This window comes from Camellia sinensis, chromosome 10, assembly GCF_055761805.1.
Source record: "Camellia sinensis isolate YWXY chromosome 10, ASM5576180v1, whole genome shotgun sequence".
Lineage (NCBI taxonomy): Eukaryota > Viridiplantae > Streptophyta > Magnoliopsida > Ericales > Theaceae > Camellia > Camellia sinensis.
Window position 1 is genome coordinate 11,279,755 of NC_138970.1, and position 21,436 is coordinate 11,301,190.

Sequence of the window (21,436 nt, forward strand, 5' to 3'; positions counted from 1 at the left end):
TAGATTTTTTAAAATATTTTTTATAAATATTTTAATTTTTGGATACATCTAAGTAAGGTGTATTTAAAAAAGTACAAAAAAAATTACTTAAAATTTTAAAAATATTCATCAAAAACAAAAAATATGAAAAATAAAAAATTCAATTTTCAGAAAATTAAATCTAGAAAATTGAAACAAAACATATGAAATTTTTTATTTTTATTTCTCTTTTTGTTTCCTATTAGAATTCTTATTTTTATTTCTTTTTTTGGTTTTTATTTTTTATTTATTATTTAAAGGTCAAGTGTTATACTATCATAACCAACATTTCTGGTACAAAGCAATTCAAAACATATATACACACTATATAAGGAAAGTGAATCATGATTCATAACACTTTTTGTTTGGTTTAATTTTCATAATCAATTTTTAAAAAAAAATTATGAAAAAAATTAAAAATAATTTGGTGTAAAAAATTAAAATTAAAAAAAATGATCATCATTTTCACATGATTTTTTTCTCTTTTTTGGGTGCACAATTAATTTTTAAATAACAAACATTCCTGGTACAAGGCAATTCGAAAAAATATATATAAAAAATTAACTTGGTATAAATTATCTTACAAAATCACATAACTAAAACACAAATTTACGTAAGTTAATTTATAAAAATTTGAAAAATCATAATTTGACGTAATTTTTTATAAACATACATAAGTCATCTTATAAAATCGCGTAAATTAACATAAATTCGCATAAGTTAACCTATAAAACGTGTCATAAATTCTTACAGAAGTGTGTAACTTAAGTCACAAAAATACATAAATAAATAGCATACCATATGCCTTGCACAAAGAATTATCCATATAGATCTCACATTAAAAATTTGTAAAAATTATATATAAGTAGAATTATTACAAAATATTTACAGATCAATGAAAATATTTATAAATTTATTTATTAATACTTATAAAATTTACCATTGATTTGAATTTACAAAAAAAAAAAAAAAAAGATACACTAAGTTGTATTTTTTTAAATTTTAATTTAAATAATAATAAAATTCTTTTTCATTGACAATTTATAGTTTGTTATATCTTTTCTACTAAAATATATATTTGTCTTTGTTTATTTTAATATCTATCTACTATCTACATTAGTTTCAGTCATTTTAAGTTTACTTAAAGAGAAATTATTATAATTATGTCAAAAGCGTAAAGTTAACTACACTTTTTCAATCTTCACGGGATGTAAGTGTAATTTTTCCAAAAAAATTCCATGCTTTTAACTAGAGGCGAAACTAGAGGAGAATTATGATAAATCATGACCTCCTGTTTATGTAAAAGTTATTATTTATCACATTATTTTAAAAAATATACGTTTCATTTTATATATAAAATGACCCCTATATAATATATATATATATATATATATAATTTCTCTCATCTTGCATTCTCTTTTTAAATTTGCACAAAAAAATTTCTTCTTACTATTAGAGATTTATTCTATAATGTTTGATTTTTTTTTTCTTTTATGTATATATATAATTTTTATATATATATATATATATACGTATATTGTGAAAAAAATTTATTGGTCATTTGACTACTGTATTAATAAAATTTTGACTATGTTCCTGCATCTAACATAAATGTCTTTTTAAAAAATAAATATAGAAAACACACAAATCAATAACATGATCAAATACTCTACCTACCACAAATTTTCCTAGTTGTTGCCTAGGCTCTTTGGTTGTGAGTCTTTTTAGCCTAGTTTTGTGAGGCTCTTTCCATTTTATTTTTTAGATTTTTATTCAAATTTATAATCTAAATAGTAAATCCATCGTAGGAGGAAGCTGTGCGTAGCTTTGAATTGTCTTTCAAATATTTAATTTATTTTCCTCAATAAAAAAGATAGGATATTAAAAGTCCTTTAATTTTAAAAAGTGTGTTTTTCATTTAAAGAAGTCTTTTTAATAAAGAACTTTCAAACTTTTATTTTCTTTTTCTCAATATAAAAAAATAGGATATTAAAGGTTTTTTTTATTTTAAAAAGTGTGATTTTAATTTAAAGATGTCTTTTAATGAAGATTTGTGAAATTTCATGAAAGGGGATTTTGGTGATCTTGGCTCTCAATAGATAGAGTGAAAATACAAAATACAATCTCCCATTCATTGTTCACACCAAAATTAAACACAATTTCATTGAGAAGTTATTAAGGAACATCATTGAGATTGTTGAATCGCAAAATTTTATCAACTAATTTGTGTGTGCAACAGTAGTAGCTAGTATATTATAAAGAATTTTATAAACGTGTATCTTTAAAAAATATATCAATAAATTTAAGAAAAAATTATACATTCTGTATGAAAATATTACATAATATATAATTTTTTATGAACTAAAAGTTATACAGGTTAGCATGACTTTGGTGTCGTTTGGGAAGTGGGTTGACTTTTTGATTTTTTTGACTATTTTAGCCTGAGGCTAAAAAGCTTGGTTTGGGAAGGGCTTTTAACTTTTTTGACTTTTTAAACTTTTTTGTGAGAGAAAGAATGTAATGATTATAGATTGAATGTGATGCTTTATCTTATTGAGCTAAAAAGTCTATTTTATTTTTTGTGACTATTTTAACTAAAAAAAAACCCAAAAAGCCTCTTACCAAACAGAGGCTCTATTATAAATATATGTAACAAACACAACATTCGAAGCAATATATCCAAACTTGGTAGTACTAACACATACAAAACATTAAATGGCCAACCACCACAGCAATGGCCAAAATGGCCTACAACAAGGCCAAATTGTGGTGGTGGTGGTGCCATTTCCAGCACAAGGCCATCTCAACCAACTCCTCCAACTCTCCCGCCTCATCTCCGCCTACCACATCCCTGTCCACTACGTTGCCTCTGCCACCCACAACCGCCAAGCGAAGCTCCGAGTCCACGGTTGGGACCCCATCTCCGCCGCTAACATCCATTTCCATGACTTTCCCACCCCTTTCTTTCCCTCTCCTCCTCCCAACCCTAACGCCTCGATTAAATTCCCCTCCCACCTCCAACCTTCTTTTCAAGCCTCATTGTGCCTTCGCGATCCTTTTAATACGTTATTGGATGTTCTCTCCCCCACTTATCGAAGAATTATTGTCATTCATGATTCACTGATGAGCTCAATAGTTCAAGACATCCCGTCCACTCCAAACACCGAGTCCTACATTTTCCATAGCGTATCGGCTTTCACAACCTTCCTCTACTTTTGGGAAACAATGGAAAGGCCTTTCGCAATAGAATCCGAAATACTCAAAGACCTTCCCTCCTTAGAAGGTTGTTTCACCTCCGAGTTCTTGAAATTCATCAGAAACCAACACGATCACATTAAGTTCAATTCCGGTCATCTATACAACACGAGTAAAGTGATTGAAGGTCCGTACATTAATTTACTCGCGAAGAAACAAATAACCAAGAACAAGAAGCATTGGGCGATTGGGCCATTCAACCCGGTGACAATAAACAATAACTATAATTTTCTTCGCCGACACACATGTCTAGATTGGCTTGACAAACAAGCTCCAAACTCAGTCATTTACGTTGCGTTTGGATCGACAACCTCATTGTCAGATGAGCAGATCAAAGAGCTTGCAATTGGGTTGGAGCGGAGCAACAAAAAGTTCATATGGGTATTGAGAGACGCCGATAAAGGAGATGTGTTTGATGGAGAAGAAAAAGAAGAAGAGAGGCGAGTTGAGCTCCCAAAAGGGTTTGGAGAGAGAGGAATGGTGGTGAGAGATTGGGCACCACAATTGGAGATCTTGGGACACAGTTCAACAGGTGGGTTTGTGAGTCATTGTGGTTGGAACTCATGTATGGAGAGCCTTTCAATGGGAGTTCCGATCGTGGCGTGGCCGATGCATTCGGATCAGCCGAGGAATACTGTGTTGGTGACGAAGGTGCTGAGAGTTGGTTTGGTTATGAGGGATTGGGGAAGGAGACATGAGGTGGTGGAGGCGGCGGTGGTGGAGGAGGTTGTGAGGAGGCTGATGGGTTCGGAAGAAGGGGACGAGATTAGGAGGAGGGCGGCAGAGTTGGGTGGCGTTATGCGGCGGTCGGTGGCGGAGGGTGGTGTTTCTAGGAGGGAGTTGGATGCTTTCATTGCTCATATCAGTAGGTATTCAGAAGTTTAGGATGTGTATGATTTGATTTTGGGAGATAAATTTAAAAAAAAAATTTGGGGAGAGCGTTTAAGGTTGTGTTTGGTAGAGTTTTTTAAATATGATTTGAGAATAGAGTTGTATTTTGAGTCTATGAATTTTAGAATTATGATTTAAGTGTGGAAAATTTGTTTGGTGAATAAGTTTTGAAAAGAGTTTTGAATTGATTGAGAAATTTTTGATGTGATATATGATATTTAATACAAAAACTTACAATTCATAACTAAACACACAACTCAAAATTATATTCAAAGCTCATAAAAAATTTTAAAAAATTCTGACAATTTTTTTTATTTAAAATATAAAAAATAATAGGTGCTAATAGTAAAATAAATAAATAAATAAATAAAATTTCACCACATCGGTCAGCCAGTCGGATGTCCGGAAAGATAACCGGTTAGTCCAAATTTTCCGATCTTGGAAAGAATTTTTAAAAGTGAGTGTGGAATTATATTTTGAAAGCCCCACCAAACGGAGTGTAAATTTTTTTTGGATTTATTTGGTTGTATATTTTGGAAATAGTTTTGGAATATGAGAGTTTGGAATGATTTGATATTTTGTTATAGTTGAGTAGATGTGTATGGAAAAAAAAATGATTGAAAAGGAGAGAAGAGAGAGAAAAAGTAATTAATACCAAATAAAATTTTGAAAACTTTTCTTCAAAATTACTCTCTCAAAAGCAAATCAAATAAGGCCTTAGGCTTCTTGGGTTGGATTTTTGATTTTTTTATTATAGTCTGGGACTAAAAAAAATCTTATTTGGGTTGAGTTTTTTTTTGTTTTTGTTTTTGTTTTTGTTTTTGTTTTTTTGATTTTTATAAGAAAAAAATAAAATAATTATGATTCAGATGTAATATTTTATTTTATTAATTTTTTAATATATTTTATTTTTTTTGACTATTTTAGTCTAACACCCCCATGCCAAACTATGGCTGGTTTATGTGATATATAAGAAAAATAAAAATAAAAAATGCACTTATTATTTTATTTTTTTGAAAAAAAATATGATAAAACAAAAGGCTACAACTATTTCATCAATCTAATTTTTTCTATAAATAATATACAAGGAAAGTCATACAAAATGAATGGTGTGGATTATCGAAACAAAATAGTCTTATGAGTCTGGAATAGGGGCCGGGCCAACACTACGTAATAAGGGACTTTGTGTTTACCTAAACCCAATCCTAACATCGAGCCTCTATATCTGCTCAAGTTCAACTCAAAAAATAATTACAAATCTCAAGTTCACTCATTGGGTTATATGTTAAAAATAAAATAAAATATTCCATAGTTAAATTTAAACACACATTATGCTAACATGATTATAAATTGAAGAATTTTTTTGTCAAATGTAGGAGCATTTATTATAGATCATATATGAAGAAAAAAAATTAAATATTAATTTTAGTTGTGTGATTTTATCATACTTTTTTTCAAAAACTTTGTTTATTTTTGCTTTTCCAAAAACACTTTTCAGAAAATTCTATTTTTTTTATTTTTTTATTTTTACTTAATTTTTTAAATATTTTAAGCACTTTTTTTATTTTATTTTTAGACACACTTAACATAAAAACACATAAAAAGTATAATTTTTGTGAAAAAAATCTTTTAAAAATTCACTAAATACCAAAAATACCAAAAAAAAGAGAATTCAGTATATTTTTCGTATTTTTTTGTATTTATTAATTTTTTAAAATATTTTTTCACAAATTTTTTACTTTTTAGATACATGTAAGTAAGGTGCATTTAAAAAGTAAAAAAAAAATGTTTAAAATTTTAAAAATATTCACTAAAAACAAAAAAAATGAAAAACAAAAAACTCAATTCTAAAAACTCAAACCAAACACACACAATAGTTATATATTTTCAAATATAATGTTATACTAACAGAACTCATATAATTTTAAAAAGTCATATAAAAAGTCAAAATTTGTTTTATATCATCAATAATAATCTATATAACAAAACAACTTTGTTTTTTTTCCTTGATGGGATTTTTGTCCCTTTGTCAAAATATGAACCATTGGATTGAACTTAATCCAAGGGCTCACAGTGTCTCACTCTTTATTTGGTCCAAAATATGGACCATTTTCAATCCACTTCCTCTCCCTCTCTCACACACACTCTTATCTCTTTGTTTATGATTTCAAATTTTGAAATCAAACCCCCATTCTCTCTCTCTCTCTCTCTCTCTCTCTCTCTCTCTCTCTCTCTCCCTCCCTCTCCATCAAACGTGCTACCCTGTCGGAGCGCAACCCTTGCCGGCACCTGAACTCCAAAGCCTCTATTAGTCTCTTTGTCTACTCTCTTCCTCCCTTCCTCTCTCCGCTATCCTAATCGTCATCTTCTCTCTTTTGACCGAATGGAGCCACTATATATATGATTTAGAGATAGGAGATTTAGAGATTCATGGATGGGACCAAATGTATGTATATGTGTATATATATATATATATGCATTTGTGTGTATTATATATATAATTTTATATATGATTATGGATGTATATATGTATACATATGATTCCAATATGTATATATATATATATATATATATCTATATATATGATTCCAAACCCCAAACCCCTAACCCCTATTTATGTATGATTCCTGTACGAGTACGAAATAATGTTCTCGTATAATCCTGTAGATCAAGTCTGCGCTCCTCCAAACGTCGTTGCTTTACTCCCTCAAAACACAAATGTGAGCTAGTCGACGGGTGTGTGTCGGATACCTCTGCGATGCCTAAGTTAGCCAAATAGACAAATAGGTAAAAGCTCTGTGTATTCGAGAATCAAAATTGTGATACCTGTACATAGGTTCTATTGTGAGCTTTTATAGTTTTTGCCTGGCACAATCCTAGTAGGATTCTTATTTCTCAATGTAGAGTTCTCCTAGGAATCACACTCTTGAAAGATAATGCTTATCCTTCAACACCCTCTTCACTGCTTAAACCAAGTAAGATGGTTTTACCACGGTTGAATAACAGTATGACTGAGCTAACACTAGCCCTTTAACATACTCAATCTGGTGCTGTCATATGCAACGCCTAGCTTGGTCCCTGTCCACTTATACCTCGGTTTGGCTGTTTAGACCGAGCTAACCGCAGTAGCCTCTGATCGAGCCAACAAGGGTGAGGTCCAATTTAGCGAAGCCAAAACACCTCGGCCCATAGCTCGGCCCAAACTTCTCCTAGCCCAAGCTCGTTAGTTTTTAGACTGAGCTACAACAGCTCCTATCTCGGTCCGACGTGCGGCCTAACTTCCAAAGAAGCCTCTTTGTTAGCTCGACCCAATTTATTTATAAATTACCCTCTCAATTGCCCCTTAATTCCATCTGCGCAGCATGATTTGGGATTACTTCCAGTCAAAAAACGTATTTTCAGTCGCTACCCATCTAAATCGCTTTTGATTCTTTTGGACATGTGGCGAGCCCTCATTGGTTGAATGTAGCTGTCATAGCTGCCTTCGTTCCTCGCAAAATTTGAACAGTCCCACCCAAATTCACGCTTTATACAAAAACCCTATTTTTCCAAATCAAACACTCCACTATTCATCTTCTTTCTCTTTTGCCCTCTAAGCCTCCATTTCATAAACACAGCACCTGCAAAGCTTGTGCTCTCATCGCCATCCTCGCGGTTTTTATCTGCGTCCTTCCGTCTTCAAGCTGTAAGTAGCTCAACCCTGTTTTCTTTCAATTTGTATAGTCTAGTAACATATAACATAGCATACATATGTTTTTTCACAACCCACTCATATGGTTTTCACACGAATGGGTAAAAAACCTCTTTAGACAATAATCACACTCACTGGATTCACAAACAATCTGTAATGGGATGTTTTTGATCCAGAATCACACCACAACCGAGATAAGAACTTGTTTGTCATGGGTGTGTATTAGACCGAACTAGAAACCATACCCAATGACCGAACTAGAACTGGAGCCATGCCTTTAATCGGGCTAGAGGTCCTGAATGACCCCTTCTATTCGACCGAACTGAAAATACCACGTTCCCCGAATGTGACCGAGCTAGGTTTTTCCATTTTTCTTTTTTGCTTGTAAATTGACTCTTCACTTAGTTCGGTCCAGTTGTCTGGGCATAACACTTCTTATCTTCATTTTGCAGACTCTGACTAGGTTGGCTAGGCATACCTTTGCACGCTCAACCGAGATACTCTATGTCATCTCAACACCGAGCTAGGACTCCGGGCTAAGTTTATTCATAATTTTAAGTCATAAATGGGTAAATACCGATTCCTAGTAAACTCACCAGGGGCCATTGCCGAATTCTGCAAGGACTACAACATCCCTGATCACATCCACCTTTCACTAGCCGAGCTAGATACAACTCTATGGGGAAAACAGGGTTTCGTTCCCTTCACCGTCATATCCATTGTAGAGGCCGGACTCTGATTCCCTGTTTAGCCATTATTATGCGAATTCCTTAGGCAGACTAGAATATGCCCAACCCAACTTAGCACCAATTCTTACAGAATAATAAATGGCATCGTCGAGCTAAATTACCGGCTTGGCCTCAACCTCGATTTAGCCGAGCTATTTCACCAATACTCACTTGGCCAGAATGAAGACAGCTGGGTATACTATTTAAGAATAAGAAGACGCCGAGAGAAAATAATTAAAAACACACCGGACAAAGATGTGAATGACGACGACTTTTTCTGGATTTCTGACAATTTTGAATACCAGGAAGCCCAGGTACTGGGCTACGGTATTAACTGGAATAAAGGAACAGCCGGTATGAACACCTCGGCTCAATTTGTATGTTTTTTACCCTTGTTGTTTATAAATTTCTCATTGCGCTAACCGTTTTTCCTTTTTCCTTACGCGGACTTGAACCGGCTTAAGTCTCAATATCAATACCCCAACATGGACGCTCTCCATGCTGCACTTCGATACCGCGATCGAGGTTGGGCCGAGCTACTTAACTTCGAGCCGACCTACAGATATAGCGGAAGGAGGAAGACCAGGGTAACCGACTTTCTCCTTGAGCCATCCCTCGAACCAGATCCCACCCTTCCTCAAATTAGGCTGATCCCACTAACAGAGGAACAAGAAATGGCTAAGAAAAGAGCAATCAGAGCACTCATCATCGAAACACCAACTCCAGCCGTCGGGGACCAGACCAAGATACCACAAGCTAGCCAAACACATGAGGCCGTGGTAGCCTTTACAATGGCCCGAGCCTTATTATCTCGGCCCAATAAGCGTGCTTGCACCTCCTCGACCAAGCCACGCCTTGTTAATGAAGAAGACACCATACTGCCCCAAACCACGCCACCGAGCCCAGAACTCGAGCGTTCTGACCGGGCTAGCTTTTCAGAGTGGGCCCCAAAACTAACATACAAGAACCGAGCCATAAAAAACATAGACTCAGTGGTGGCAGACAAAGACCATACGCTCGCTTTTAACCTGGCTAAGAGCATGTGCTTGCCCTCTGACATAAAGCATCATGACCATTTAACCGAGCTGAAGGCTATCCGATCGGCGACGAAGTCAATGGTGCTGGTAAGTGCTCATTTTAACCGTCTTTTATTTTATATCATCTGTTTGCTCGGCTTTTATTCATAATTGCTATCTCTCCTTTTGCAGGCCATGCAGAAGAACCATGTTGCTCACAAGCGTGTGTTGGAACTGCGTAAGACAACAAGGCTAGCCATGGCGGAGGCCAACACCAAGATGGCCGAGCTAAATGAAGCCAAGCAGAAAATGGCTGAGCTTGAATCTGAAGTCGCCCGACTTACCGGGCTAGTTAACTTGGCTGAAGCAGATAAGCAGAAGGCTTTGGCCGAGCGGAAAGACAAGTATCTGCGCGAGCTGGCCAAGCTCGAGAAAAAGAAAGACGCAGAGATCGCCGAGCTGAAGAAGAGCATAGACGATGTTGAAGATCGTGGTTACAAGGAAGGGGAGGCCACCTACATCCTGCAGTGTGAAGCTGCCAAGGACATATTTTTCAAATGTGGATGGAAGGCGGGTGTCAAAGCTCGGTTACGACCAAGAGACTGAGGTCTTTCAGAACCTTCCTCCCTACTTCATTCCGAGCTATATGGCGGACTAAGCCAATGCTATTCAGCAAAAATTTCTTCAAGTAGGGGAGGAAGACGAGGCATCCCCAAAGCCCAACAACACCCCGACTGCTACCAATGATCGTGTTCTCCAAATCGCTCAGTCAGCTCGGGTGGAGCCCCCGGTGCTAGTACGGTTGAAGATGTGACCCACCTTCCAGCTGGAACCAGGCTACGGAGTGATGAAACTTGAGTTGACCTGGATGCAGATTTGGACGATCTTTTCGCCTGATCATGTATCTTTTTCTTTTGATGCTAACTTTTTGAAAGAATTTGTAACCGGGCTGAAGCCCCACCTATTGTAATGCACTTTTGAAAATGGAATGAAATCTGCTCTTTTTTCTTCAACTGTTTGGTCGGTTATATCCTTTTATGGCCGAGATATTTACCTCGGTATATTAGCCTTGTAATCTATTTCATGATCATCCTGCCAACCTCTTCAGTCTAGATCCTTATCTCGGCTGAAGAAAGATAAACGTTGGTTATTCTTGCCAATCTCTTCAGCCTAGATCCTTATCTCAGCTGAAGAGAGATAAATGTTGGTTGTTCTTGCCAACCTCTTCAACCTAGATCCTTATCTCGGCTGAAGAGAGATAAACGTTGGTTATTCCTGCCAATCTCTTTAGCCTAGATCCTTATCTCGACTGAAGAGAGATAAATGTTGGTTATTTCTGCCAACTTCTTCAGCCTAGATCCTGATCTCGGCTGAAGAGAGCTCAACATTGGTTATTCCTACAAACCTAGAGCTAAGTGTTTGGTTATTCCTGCCAAACTTCTTCAGCCTAGATCCTGATCTCGGCTGAAGAGAGCTCAATGTTGGTTATTTCTGCCAACCTAGAGCCAAGTGTTTGGTTATTCCTACCAAACTTCTTCAGCCTAGATCCTGATCTCGGCTGAAGAGAGCTCAATGTTGGTTATTCCTGCCAACCTAGAGCCAAGTGTTGGTTATTCCTGCCAACTCTGCTTCTATTGCCCCTAGCTGACTAAGAACAACTTTTACAGTAGAAAAGAATTATGCTGAAAAGGAAACTACTTGTTTTATTTAAAAAATAAAAATTACAAGTACATTAAAGAAAAGCTAAAAATAAAATAGTTTGAGATTGGCAGTGTTCCATGGCCTGGGAATGGCCTTGCTGTCTCAATCTTCCAAGTGATATGCCCATTTTCCTGCTAATCCAACCACTTTGTATGGTCCTTCCCAGTTGGGTCCCAACTTGCCATCTCCGGGTATCAAAGTGTTGCCCATTACTTTGCGTAATACCCAATCCCCAATCTTGAATTGCCTTGGATGCACCGTTTTGTTATATTTTCTGGATAACTCCTACTGGTATGAGGCAATGTGAACTAAAGCTTTTTCCCTTCTTTCTTCTACAAGGTCGAGTTCCAAGGCTATGGCTTCTCCGTTCACGTCTGGGATAAATTTTCACTTCTTATTGTAGGGAGGCCAATTTCTAGTGGGATTACTGCCTCCATGCCATAGGCTAAGAAAAAAGGCGTTTCTCCAGTTGACCGCCGAGGTGTGGTACAGTAAGCCTATAAAACATGAGGATGCTCCTCAGCCCACTTGCCTTTTGCTTTCTCCAACCTTTTCTTCAATCCATCTAAGACGACTTTGTTTGATGCTTCCGCCTAGCCAATTGCTTGGGGGTATGCTGGTGTAGAGTTGTAAATTTCTATCTTGTATTCCTTAGAAAAGCCTCTAAAAATTTTGCCATCGAACTGAGTGCCGTTGTCAGATATTAAAGCCTTGGGTATGCCGAATCGAGTGATGATATTCTGCCAGACGAACTTCTTCACATCTTTCTCCTTTATTGATGCGAGTGCTTTTGCCTCCACCCACTTTGTGAAGTAGTATGTTGTTGTGAGAAAGAACTTTCTGTTGCCGGGTGCTGTTGGAAGTGGTCCCACTATGTCCAGGCCCCATATTGCAATGGGCCGTGGGCTAGTTAATGGTAGAAGCTCTCTGGCGGGTTGGTGTATCTGGTGTGCGAACTTCTGACATTTCTTGCACCTCTTGACATACTTCTCTGAATTTGCTTGCATGTATGACCACCAATATCCTTGTGAAATTGCTCTGTAGGCCAATGATCTTCCCCCTTGGTGGCTTCCACATATGCCTTCTTGTATCTCGAACAAGAATGCTTCGACCTTGCTGGGATAAACACGTTTTAGGTACGGTCCTGTGAAGGATTTCTTGCACAAGGCCAGTGATGGAGAGAGCCAAAATCGCTGTGACTTTGCTCTTATTTTGTTGGCCTCTTTCTTCTCTTCAGGTAAGATGCCGTCTTTTAAGAATACTATAATGGGATCCATCCATGAAGGGCCTAGTTCGGCACAACATACCTCAGCTGCTTCGGGTTCTTCAATGCTTGGTCTTGGTAGGAAGTCGATCAGTAATGGATGTGGGATGGATGTATCTGTCATTAAAGCAAAACCTGCTAGTTCGTCTGCTCTACTGTTTTCTTCTCGACCAATCTGTTCTATCTGCACTACTTCGAATTTCATGATCTCCTTTCTGACTAACTCTTGGTGCCTAGCCATCCTCTCATCTTTCGCCTCGTAGTCACCTGAAATCTAGCTTACCACTAGCTGGGAGTCACTGTAAACCATTAGCTCGGTGGCCTGCACGAAAAATGCTGATTTTAGGCCTGTTAAAAGCACTTTATACTCCGCCTCATTGTTCGATGCTGGGAAGCCAAGGTTGACTGATTGTTCCACTATTAGACCATCTGGTGAGATGAGGACTATGCCAAGTTTTGCGCCGTGCCTGTTGGATGCTCCATCCACGAAGAGTTTCCACATCTCTCTAACGAATAGCTTCCAGCAAGTAGATGGATCGGACGATCTTTTAGGATCATGAGTGTTACTGGTGTTTTCCTCCAAGTCCATGCTAGCTATAGGTGTTGTATCTTCACTGTCAGACTACTTCAAGTCTTTGCTTTTTGATGAGTCCTCACTAGGAATGGCATGGTTCATTCCTTCCTTCTGATCCTCAAGCCTGTGTGGTTTGTATTGTGGCTGGGTATCCTGTATCAGGGGTTGTGCATTTCCTACAGCACTATCCATTCCCATTTCGGTTGTACCAATCAAGTCAACTGGGCAGATGTGATGACTTCCTGGTGTGAACTCAGCCACAAAGTCTGCCAAAGCTTGGGCTTTTATTGCGGTTATGGGTTAAAACTTGACATCGAACTATCCCAATTTCACTGCCCACTTCAAGATTCGTCCTAAAAAATCTGCTCTCTCAAACAAAGCTTTTAAAGGAAAAACTGTTAGGACGTTTATGGTGTTGGCGTGGAAGTAATGCGATAGCTTCCTTAAGGCCATCATCAAAGCTAAGGCCAGCTTTTCCAATGGTAGGTACCTGGTTTCTGCACCCAGCAAGGTTTTGCTGACATAAAAGATAGGTAGGTGTTGGATTTCTTCCGCTCTAACCAACACCGTGCTGACTACATGCTGCGAAACTGCTAAGTACAAGAAGAGCTCTTCTCTAGGTACTGGGGTTACTAGCAACGGAGGAGAGGTCATGTAGTCTTTTAGGCTCTCTAGGGCGCGGTCGCATTCTTCATCCTACTCAAATTTGGCCTTCAGTGCTTGGAAGAATAGTCGACATCTGTCTGATGACCGACTTATGAACCAGTTGAGTGCGGCAACTAGGCCAATGAGATACTGCACCTCTTTAACTATGTTGGGCCTCTCAAGATCCTAGATTGCTTTTATATGAGAAGGGTCTGCTTCTATACCTCGGCTGGTCACCAAAAAGCCTAGGAATTTACCTGATCCTACGCCGAATGCACACTTGGATGCATTTAGGCGCAACTTGTTCTTCTTTAGAATTTGGAACATCTCATCTAGGTCCCTGAGATGGTCCTTCTCATCCTTGCTTTTGACCACCATGTCGTCTATGTGAGCCTCCATTGTTCTGTGTAACAATGGTTCAAATATTTTGGTGACTATCTGTTGGAATGTTACCCCTGCGTTTGTCATGACCCAAACCCGGCCCTAAGGGTTTAGAATCGTAACCGGCCAGTAACCCGTGATTACCAAAGGCCTGCTTAACAGTAATAACAATAATACAGAGTAAGGGGTTGGCGGAAGCCAAACAGTAAATAAAAGATGTTCAATGAGCTATGAAAATCTGGATGGAAAAGACTTTTATAGACAAAACCACATTCATAACCATGAACATATATGCATATCAGATACACATAACAACAGGTTAGGGACCTAATCCCTTCACCACAACTGTACAGTCAAGTCTTATTCAGTCAGTACAAAATAGAGACAAAAGGGTGAATCTGAAACACCCCAAAAATAGCCTTGGCTTGAATGGACTCGGAACCTCGAAGTGAGGCACAATGGTTGGCTTGACAAAACGTGAGCTTAACTTGACTCTTCTAGCTTCGGTCCGGTGCCTGGCCATCTACATACATATATAAACTGTAAGCTAAAGCCTAGTGAATAACAACTGTGTAAAGAGGTTAAGAATGAATGTCCTTTCAGTAAATAAAACAGTCATTTGCATCAGTGGATCAGTTGTTCAATTAGTGGCTCATATTTCATGCCATATCAGTCATTTAGAAACCATAGCGATTATACGTGGTACATCCAATAACAGAACAGTACAGTAGGTCTTAATAGATCGAATAGTCAGTTGATAGCCATCAAAACAGTAAATTGCAGTAGTTCCAAACATTGGAACTGACAGAGATCTCTGTAACAGTAGTAGTAACAGTAACAATAACAGTAACAATATAGTAGCAGTAGCAGTAGCAGTAACAGTAACAGTAACAGTAACAGTAACAGTAAGTTGCTATGGATGCCACGAGTACAGTTTATAAAATAGGAAAAACATTCATTCAGTAAACAATGTCACTTCAGAAAGTAGCACAGTCGATCGTTTAGAAAATAATTATAATTGAACATATCTTTACAACATTGTTACTCATAGAGTACTGGGCTATAGGCAGGCCAATCAGCGTCCTCGGGTGCCAACCCTATACAGTTGTAGAATGAACGCACACTAAGTTACACACTTGGGATTAATAACTTAGCCTCTAACTTGACTTAGTGTGGTTCTATAACATTATCCTCATTAAAATGCCTTAATCATAGCCTAGGAATGCCTAGGATGGAATGAGGATGCAAAAATATACTTTAAAATATTTTTCAAAATTTGCTGAAAACAGGGGTCTCGCTCGAGCGTGGTTTTCTCCGCTCGAGCGAGCTTACCAAAACAGAGGGGTCGCTCGAGCGTAGACTCCTTCACTCGAGCGGTCTGTAAAAATGCAAAAAGTACTGGTTGCTGAAATTCTCCGCTCGATGCTCGCTGGAGCGTAAGACACAGTTCCTCGCTCGAGCGTAGGTCTCGTCGCTCGAGCATGCGTCTGTACACGTAAAAACCTGAGAGCTTACAATTTACGCTCGAGCCAGCATTCCGTCGCTTGAGCGGAGCTTTGAAAACAAAGGTGGTCGCTCGAGCGTGGAAGCTAAAATCTGGGTTTTCCAGATTTGCTCCCATAGCTCAAACCAAGAATCAAACATGCCAAAACTCATCCTTTTGGGCCAATTTTCTAGAAAACACTTAGAAACCAACAATACAACATGTTTTAAAGATCATTTCATAAAAGCAAGCCCAAAGGTGTGACAATTGAACACAATTTGTAATGTAAACTTGAAGAACAATGCAAGAACATAACATGCATGAGTTCTTATGAATTCCCATGCTCCAAAGCATGATCAAATGCAAGATTGAGCTAAAAAACATGGTGAATTTCAAGAGTAGAACCAAAATGTGGACATGCATGTGGAAATTTTCATGAAAATGATCTCAAAACTCAATGATATGGACATGCATGCAAACATTGCTACTCAATACAACACTTTAAGCTAATTCTTGACTCTAATCACCAATTTTCCATGAACTATGCATGTAACAACTTAAATTCATAATTAAGAGAATGAATTTCCTACCTTAAGTCTTGAATTCCAAGTATGGTAGCCCAATTTTGCAAGTCCTCTTCAATTCCTCTAAATTCAAGCAAAATTTCTAGATGAAATCAATTTCTTTCCTAATCTCCCTCTCTCTCACGTTTTGGTCTTGAGGAGATGGTAAAATGATAGTGCCAAACATGAAATCAAACTAATGGCCTAGAAAATGCCCACTAATGGCAACAATGTAATAAACTCAAACTAATGTAATTTAACTTTATTTATTCTAATTTAATCATTCCAAATCGAGTTTTAATTAAACCTACCATAAAATCATATAATTCTTAATTAACATATAACACTAATCAATTTCTGATTCAGTCGCCGATAAGGCTTTCAATTTTCAATTTGAAATTAAAACATAAACAGATCATTCAGTAATAGACAGATAGAAATGCATTCTAAACAACACACTCACACAAATAATTAAGGATTTCATCTTAATCAATTACTTATCATGAATTAACGCTAATCAGAGGTGAGGGTTGTCACAGTCTTTCCCCCTTAAAAAGAGTTTGGTCCTCCAAACTCGAATTACCTTCATTTTGAAAGAACACTGGATCCAGGGGGAACAATTTAGGATATCTTTTCATCATATTGTCTTCCCTTTCCCAAGTGGTGTAAACGCCACCATGGTTTTGCCAATCCACTTTCACTAACCGGATTTCCTTATTTCTCAACTTCTTGATTCGCCGGTTTACAATTTGAATAGGCCGTTCCTCATAAGTGTAATTATTACTTAACGCCACACAGGTAGGCTCAATAACATGGAAAGGATCCCGAAGATAATCCCTCAACATGGAAATATGGAAGACATTATGCATATGCTCCATTTTAGGAGGAAGCGCCACTTGATATGCCACTGGATTAATCTTTTCAATGATTTCATACGGCCCAACATATCCTGGTGCTAGCTTACCCTTAGCCCCAAAACGAGTCTGTCCTTTCATTGGTGTCACTTTAACAAAAACATGATCACCCACTTCATATTCCCTGTCTCGCCTTCGGACATCCGCATAACTTTTCTGTCGACTTTGTGCAATTTTCAACCTTTGTTGAATCAGTTTCACCTTTTTTGTGGTCTCGTGTACAATCTCAGGCCCAAGTAAAGGCCCATCTCCGACTTCTGCCCAACAAATAGGAGATCGACATTTTCTGCCATATAAAGCCTCGAAAGGCGCCATACCAATGTTCGAGTGAAAACTATTGTTGTAGGCGAATTCGGCTAAAGGTAAATGACTTTCCCATTTCCTTGGAAGTCAAGAACACACATACGCAGTAAGTCTTCCAGAGACTGGATGGTTCTTTCTGATTGGCCATCTGTCTGAGGATGGTATGCACTACTCAGTCTCAATTCGGTACCCAATGTCGTTTGTAGACTTTGCCAAAATCTTAATGTAAATTTCGAGTCCCTATCAGAAACAATGGACACAGGCACTCCATGCAATCTAACAATCTCATCAATATAAATTGTAGCCAATTTGTCCGCATTAGAAATTGTTTTGACAGGTAAGAAGTGAGCAGATTTAGTCAATCGATCAACAATAACCCAAATTGAATCCATACCTTTACTGGAGTAAGGCAATCCAACAATGAAATCCATAGCGATATGTTCCCATTTCTTCTTCGGTATTGGTAAGGGCTGAAGTAAACTTGCAGGTCGTTGATGTTCAACTTTGACTTGTTGGCAATGTAGGCATTTCGACACAAACTCGACAATTTCTTTCTTCATTCCCAGCCACCAGAAATTAAGTTTCAAGTCTTGGTACATTTTTGTATTTCCTAGATGGATAGACAGTTTTGAATTGTGGCCTTCATACAAAACTCACTTTTTCAATTCAGGATCATTTGGTACACACAACCTTCCCTGAAATTTCAATACATTGTTTTCGAATTTAAAGTCCGGCCTTGGTTGGGATTCCTATTCATCAATGATCTTTTTCAGAAATTCATCTTGTTGTTGCTTCTCTTTAATCTCCTCAATAAGTGCCGGTTGAGCAGAAATAGCAGCCAATGTCCTACCTTGTTCTCGTAAAACAATCTCAGCTTCAAATTTCTCAAGATCACACAACAGTTCTTTCTGTCTAGTGAGTAAACAGGCTAAATTCCTAATTGATTTCCGGCTAAGTGCATCAGCAACGGTGTTAGCTTTTCCCGGATGGTATAAAATTTGCAAGTCATAGTCTTTTATCAGTTCTGACCATCTCTGCTGTCTCATATTCAACTCTTTCTATGTAAAGAAATATTTTAAACTCTTGTGATCTGTGTACACCTCACATGTTGCCCCATATAAGTAGTGGCGCCAAATTTTCAATGCAAACACTACTGCAGCAAGTTCTAAGTCATGAGTTGGGTAATTCTTTTCATGTGGCCTCAGTTGTCGGGAAGCATATGCTATAACTTTACCATTTTGCATTAACACACATCCCAAACCCTTAGAAGAAGCATCACTGAAAATAGTAAATCCATCCGTACCTGAGGGTAGGGTAAGAATCGGTGCAGTCACAAGTCGAGTCTTTAATTCTTGGAAAGCTGATTCTCTCTGATCGGTCCAGTCAAATGATATTCCCTTTTGAGTCAATGGCTGAGCAATTTTGGAAAAATCTTTCACAAACCTTCTGTAGTATCCGGCTAAACCTAAAAAACTTCGAACTTTAGTAACGTTAGTCGATCGAGGCCAATTCACCACTGCTTCAATCTTCTGTGGGTTAACTGAAATGCCATCTTTACTAATCACATGCCCCAAAAACACAACATTATCAAGCCAAAATTCACACTTTGTTAGTTTTGCATACAGTTTATGTTCTCTTAAGGTCTGTAAAGCAATTCTCAAATGACATTCATGTTCTTCCTGACTCTTGGAATAAATCAAAATGTCATCTATAAAAACAACCACAAATTCATCGAGGAATGGTTTGAAAATTCTGTTCATAAGGTCCATAAATGCAGCAGGCGCATTAGTAACTCCGAAAGGCATAATAAGAAATTCATAATGTCCATACCTCGTTCGGAAGGTAGTCCTTTCAATATCCTCTATTTTGACTTTCAACTGGTGATATTCGGATCTAAGGTCAATTTTTGAGAAAACCTGAGCACCTTGCAATTGGTCAAATAAGTCATCAATACGAGGCAATGGGTACTTGTTTTTCACTGTCACCTTGTTCAATTCACAGTAGTCAATGCAGAGTCTTAATGAGCCGTATTTCTTTTTCACAAATAAGACTGGTGCACCCCACAGTGAAGTACTGGGCCTGATAAACTTCTTATCTAACAATTCTTGCAGTTGAATTTTCAATTCTTTCAATTCAGTAGGTGCCATTCTGTATGAAGCTTTAGAAATTGGCTGCGTACCCGGTAACACTTCAATAGTGAACTCAATCTCCCTATCAATCAAATCCCCTAGCAAGTCATCTGAAAAAATATCTGGGAATTCTCTGACTATAGGAATACTGTCCACATTAGCTTTAGTATCAGCAGACACAGTCAATATACAACATAAATACCCTTTACACCCCTTTTTAATTAGTTTGAATGCTTTCATGGACGAAATTAGATATGGGGGAGGTACTACACCAACTTCGTTAAACACAAATTTAGGCAATCCAGGTGGACGAAAAACAACTTGTTTCGTTACATAGTCTATGGAAGTATGATATTTTGTTAACCAGTCCATTCCCAAAATTACATCGAAATGGTCAATATTCAAAGACAGTAAATCAACATACAAAAGTACATCCCCAATAACAATCTCACATGCAGGATACATATAAGCACAAGTCATGGATCCCCCAGCAGGTGAAGATACAGCAAACAATTCATGGGTTCCAGTGGTCTATTTAATTTTCGTGAAAAAGCATGCGAGACAAACGAATGTGTAGACCCCGAATCAATTAGAATATAGGCATTTTGAGAGAGTATACCTGACACAACTGTCTCGGTGTTCTACATATCTCCCGGTACGAGTGCAAACACCCGGCCTTGCCTTAAAGGCTCATTTCCAGTAGCTTTAGGATTGGGTTTTGGCATAACAGTTGATGCTGCGGCACTAGCTGCAGCCTTACTATTACCTTGAGACGTGGAAGGGAAATCTATGACCATGTGACCCACCTTGCCACACCTGTAACATGCCTTAGAAATTTTGTAGCAAACCCCTTTGTGCCTCTTGCCGCATTCTGAGCAAGGCAGTTTGGAATTGTTGCCCTGGCTAGAACTGCTCGATGACGCAGTGTTTTGCTTCTTGTTCAATGAACTATTCTGGACTTTCTTAAAATTAAAGCCTTGCCTCTTACCACGCCATTCAGTTACTGGTGTCTTAGTCTGTTTCAATGCTGCAACATTTGTTTCAGCTATAATTGCTCAGTCAAGGACATCCACATATTTGAGCAGTTTCAAGACATTAATTCGATCAAGTATTTCTTTCCTAATCTCCCTCTCTCTTACGTTTTGGTCTTGAGGAGATGGTAAAATGATAGTGCCAAACATGAAATCAAACTAATGGCCTAGAAAATGCCCACTAATGGCAATAATGTAATAAACTCAAGCTAATGTAATTTAACTTTATTTATTCTAATTTAATCATTCCAAATCGAATTTTAATTAAACCTATCATAAAATCATATAATTCCTAATTAACATATAACACTAATCAATTTCTGATTCGGTCGCCAATAAGGCTTTCAATTTGTAATTCGAAATTAAAACATGAACAGATCATTCAGTAATAGACAGATAGAAATGCATTCTAAACAACACACTCACACAAATAATTAAGGATTTCATCTTAATCAATTACTTATCATGAATTAACGCTAATCAGAGGTGAGGGTTGTCACAACGTTCTTTAGGCCAAAGGGCATGACCTTGTAACAATACAACCCTCTAGGTGTTGTAAATGAAGTGACCTCCTGATCTGGTTCGTACATAGCGATCTGATGATAACCTCTATACGCATCAAGGAAGCTAAGTCGATTGTGTCCTGCTGTCAGGTCTACCAGTTGGTCTATCCATGGTAGGGGAAAACTGTCCTTTGGGCGTGCCTTGTTGATTGTTTTGTAGTCCACGCGGACACGCCATTTTCCATTCTTTTTTGGCACGACTATAGTATTGGAGATCTACCAGGGATAGTGCACTTCTCTGATGGCTCCTGCCTCCAGCAAGTTTCCCACTTCCTCCGCCACTATT

General features: G+C 37.7%; 1 protein-coding gene across 1 annotated transcript; it reads left to right on the plus strand.

Moving 5' to 3' along the window:
- Window positions 1-2,688: 2,688 nt before the first annotated feature.
- Window positions 2,689-4,328, plus strand: LOC114274363 (zeatin O-glucosyltransferase). Its single transcript, XM_028216270.2, has one exon. The coding sequence runs from the start codon at window positions 2,734-2,736 to the stop codon at window positions 4,156-4,158; it is 1,425 nt and encodes a 474-aa protein (XP_028072071.2). The 5' UTR covers window positions 2,689-2,733; the 3' UTR covers window positions 4,159-4,328.
- Window positions 4,329-21,436: the final 17,108 nt, after the last annotated feature.

What these genes read in the sequence shown, in the direction of transcription:
- LOC114274363 (XM_028216270.2), top strand. Translation starts at nt 2,734, where the DNA reads ATGGCCAACCACCACAGCAATGGCCAAAATGGCCTACAACAAGGCCAA.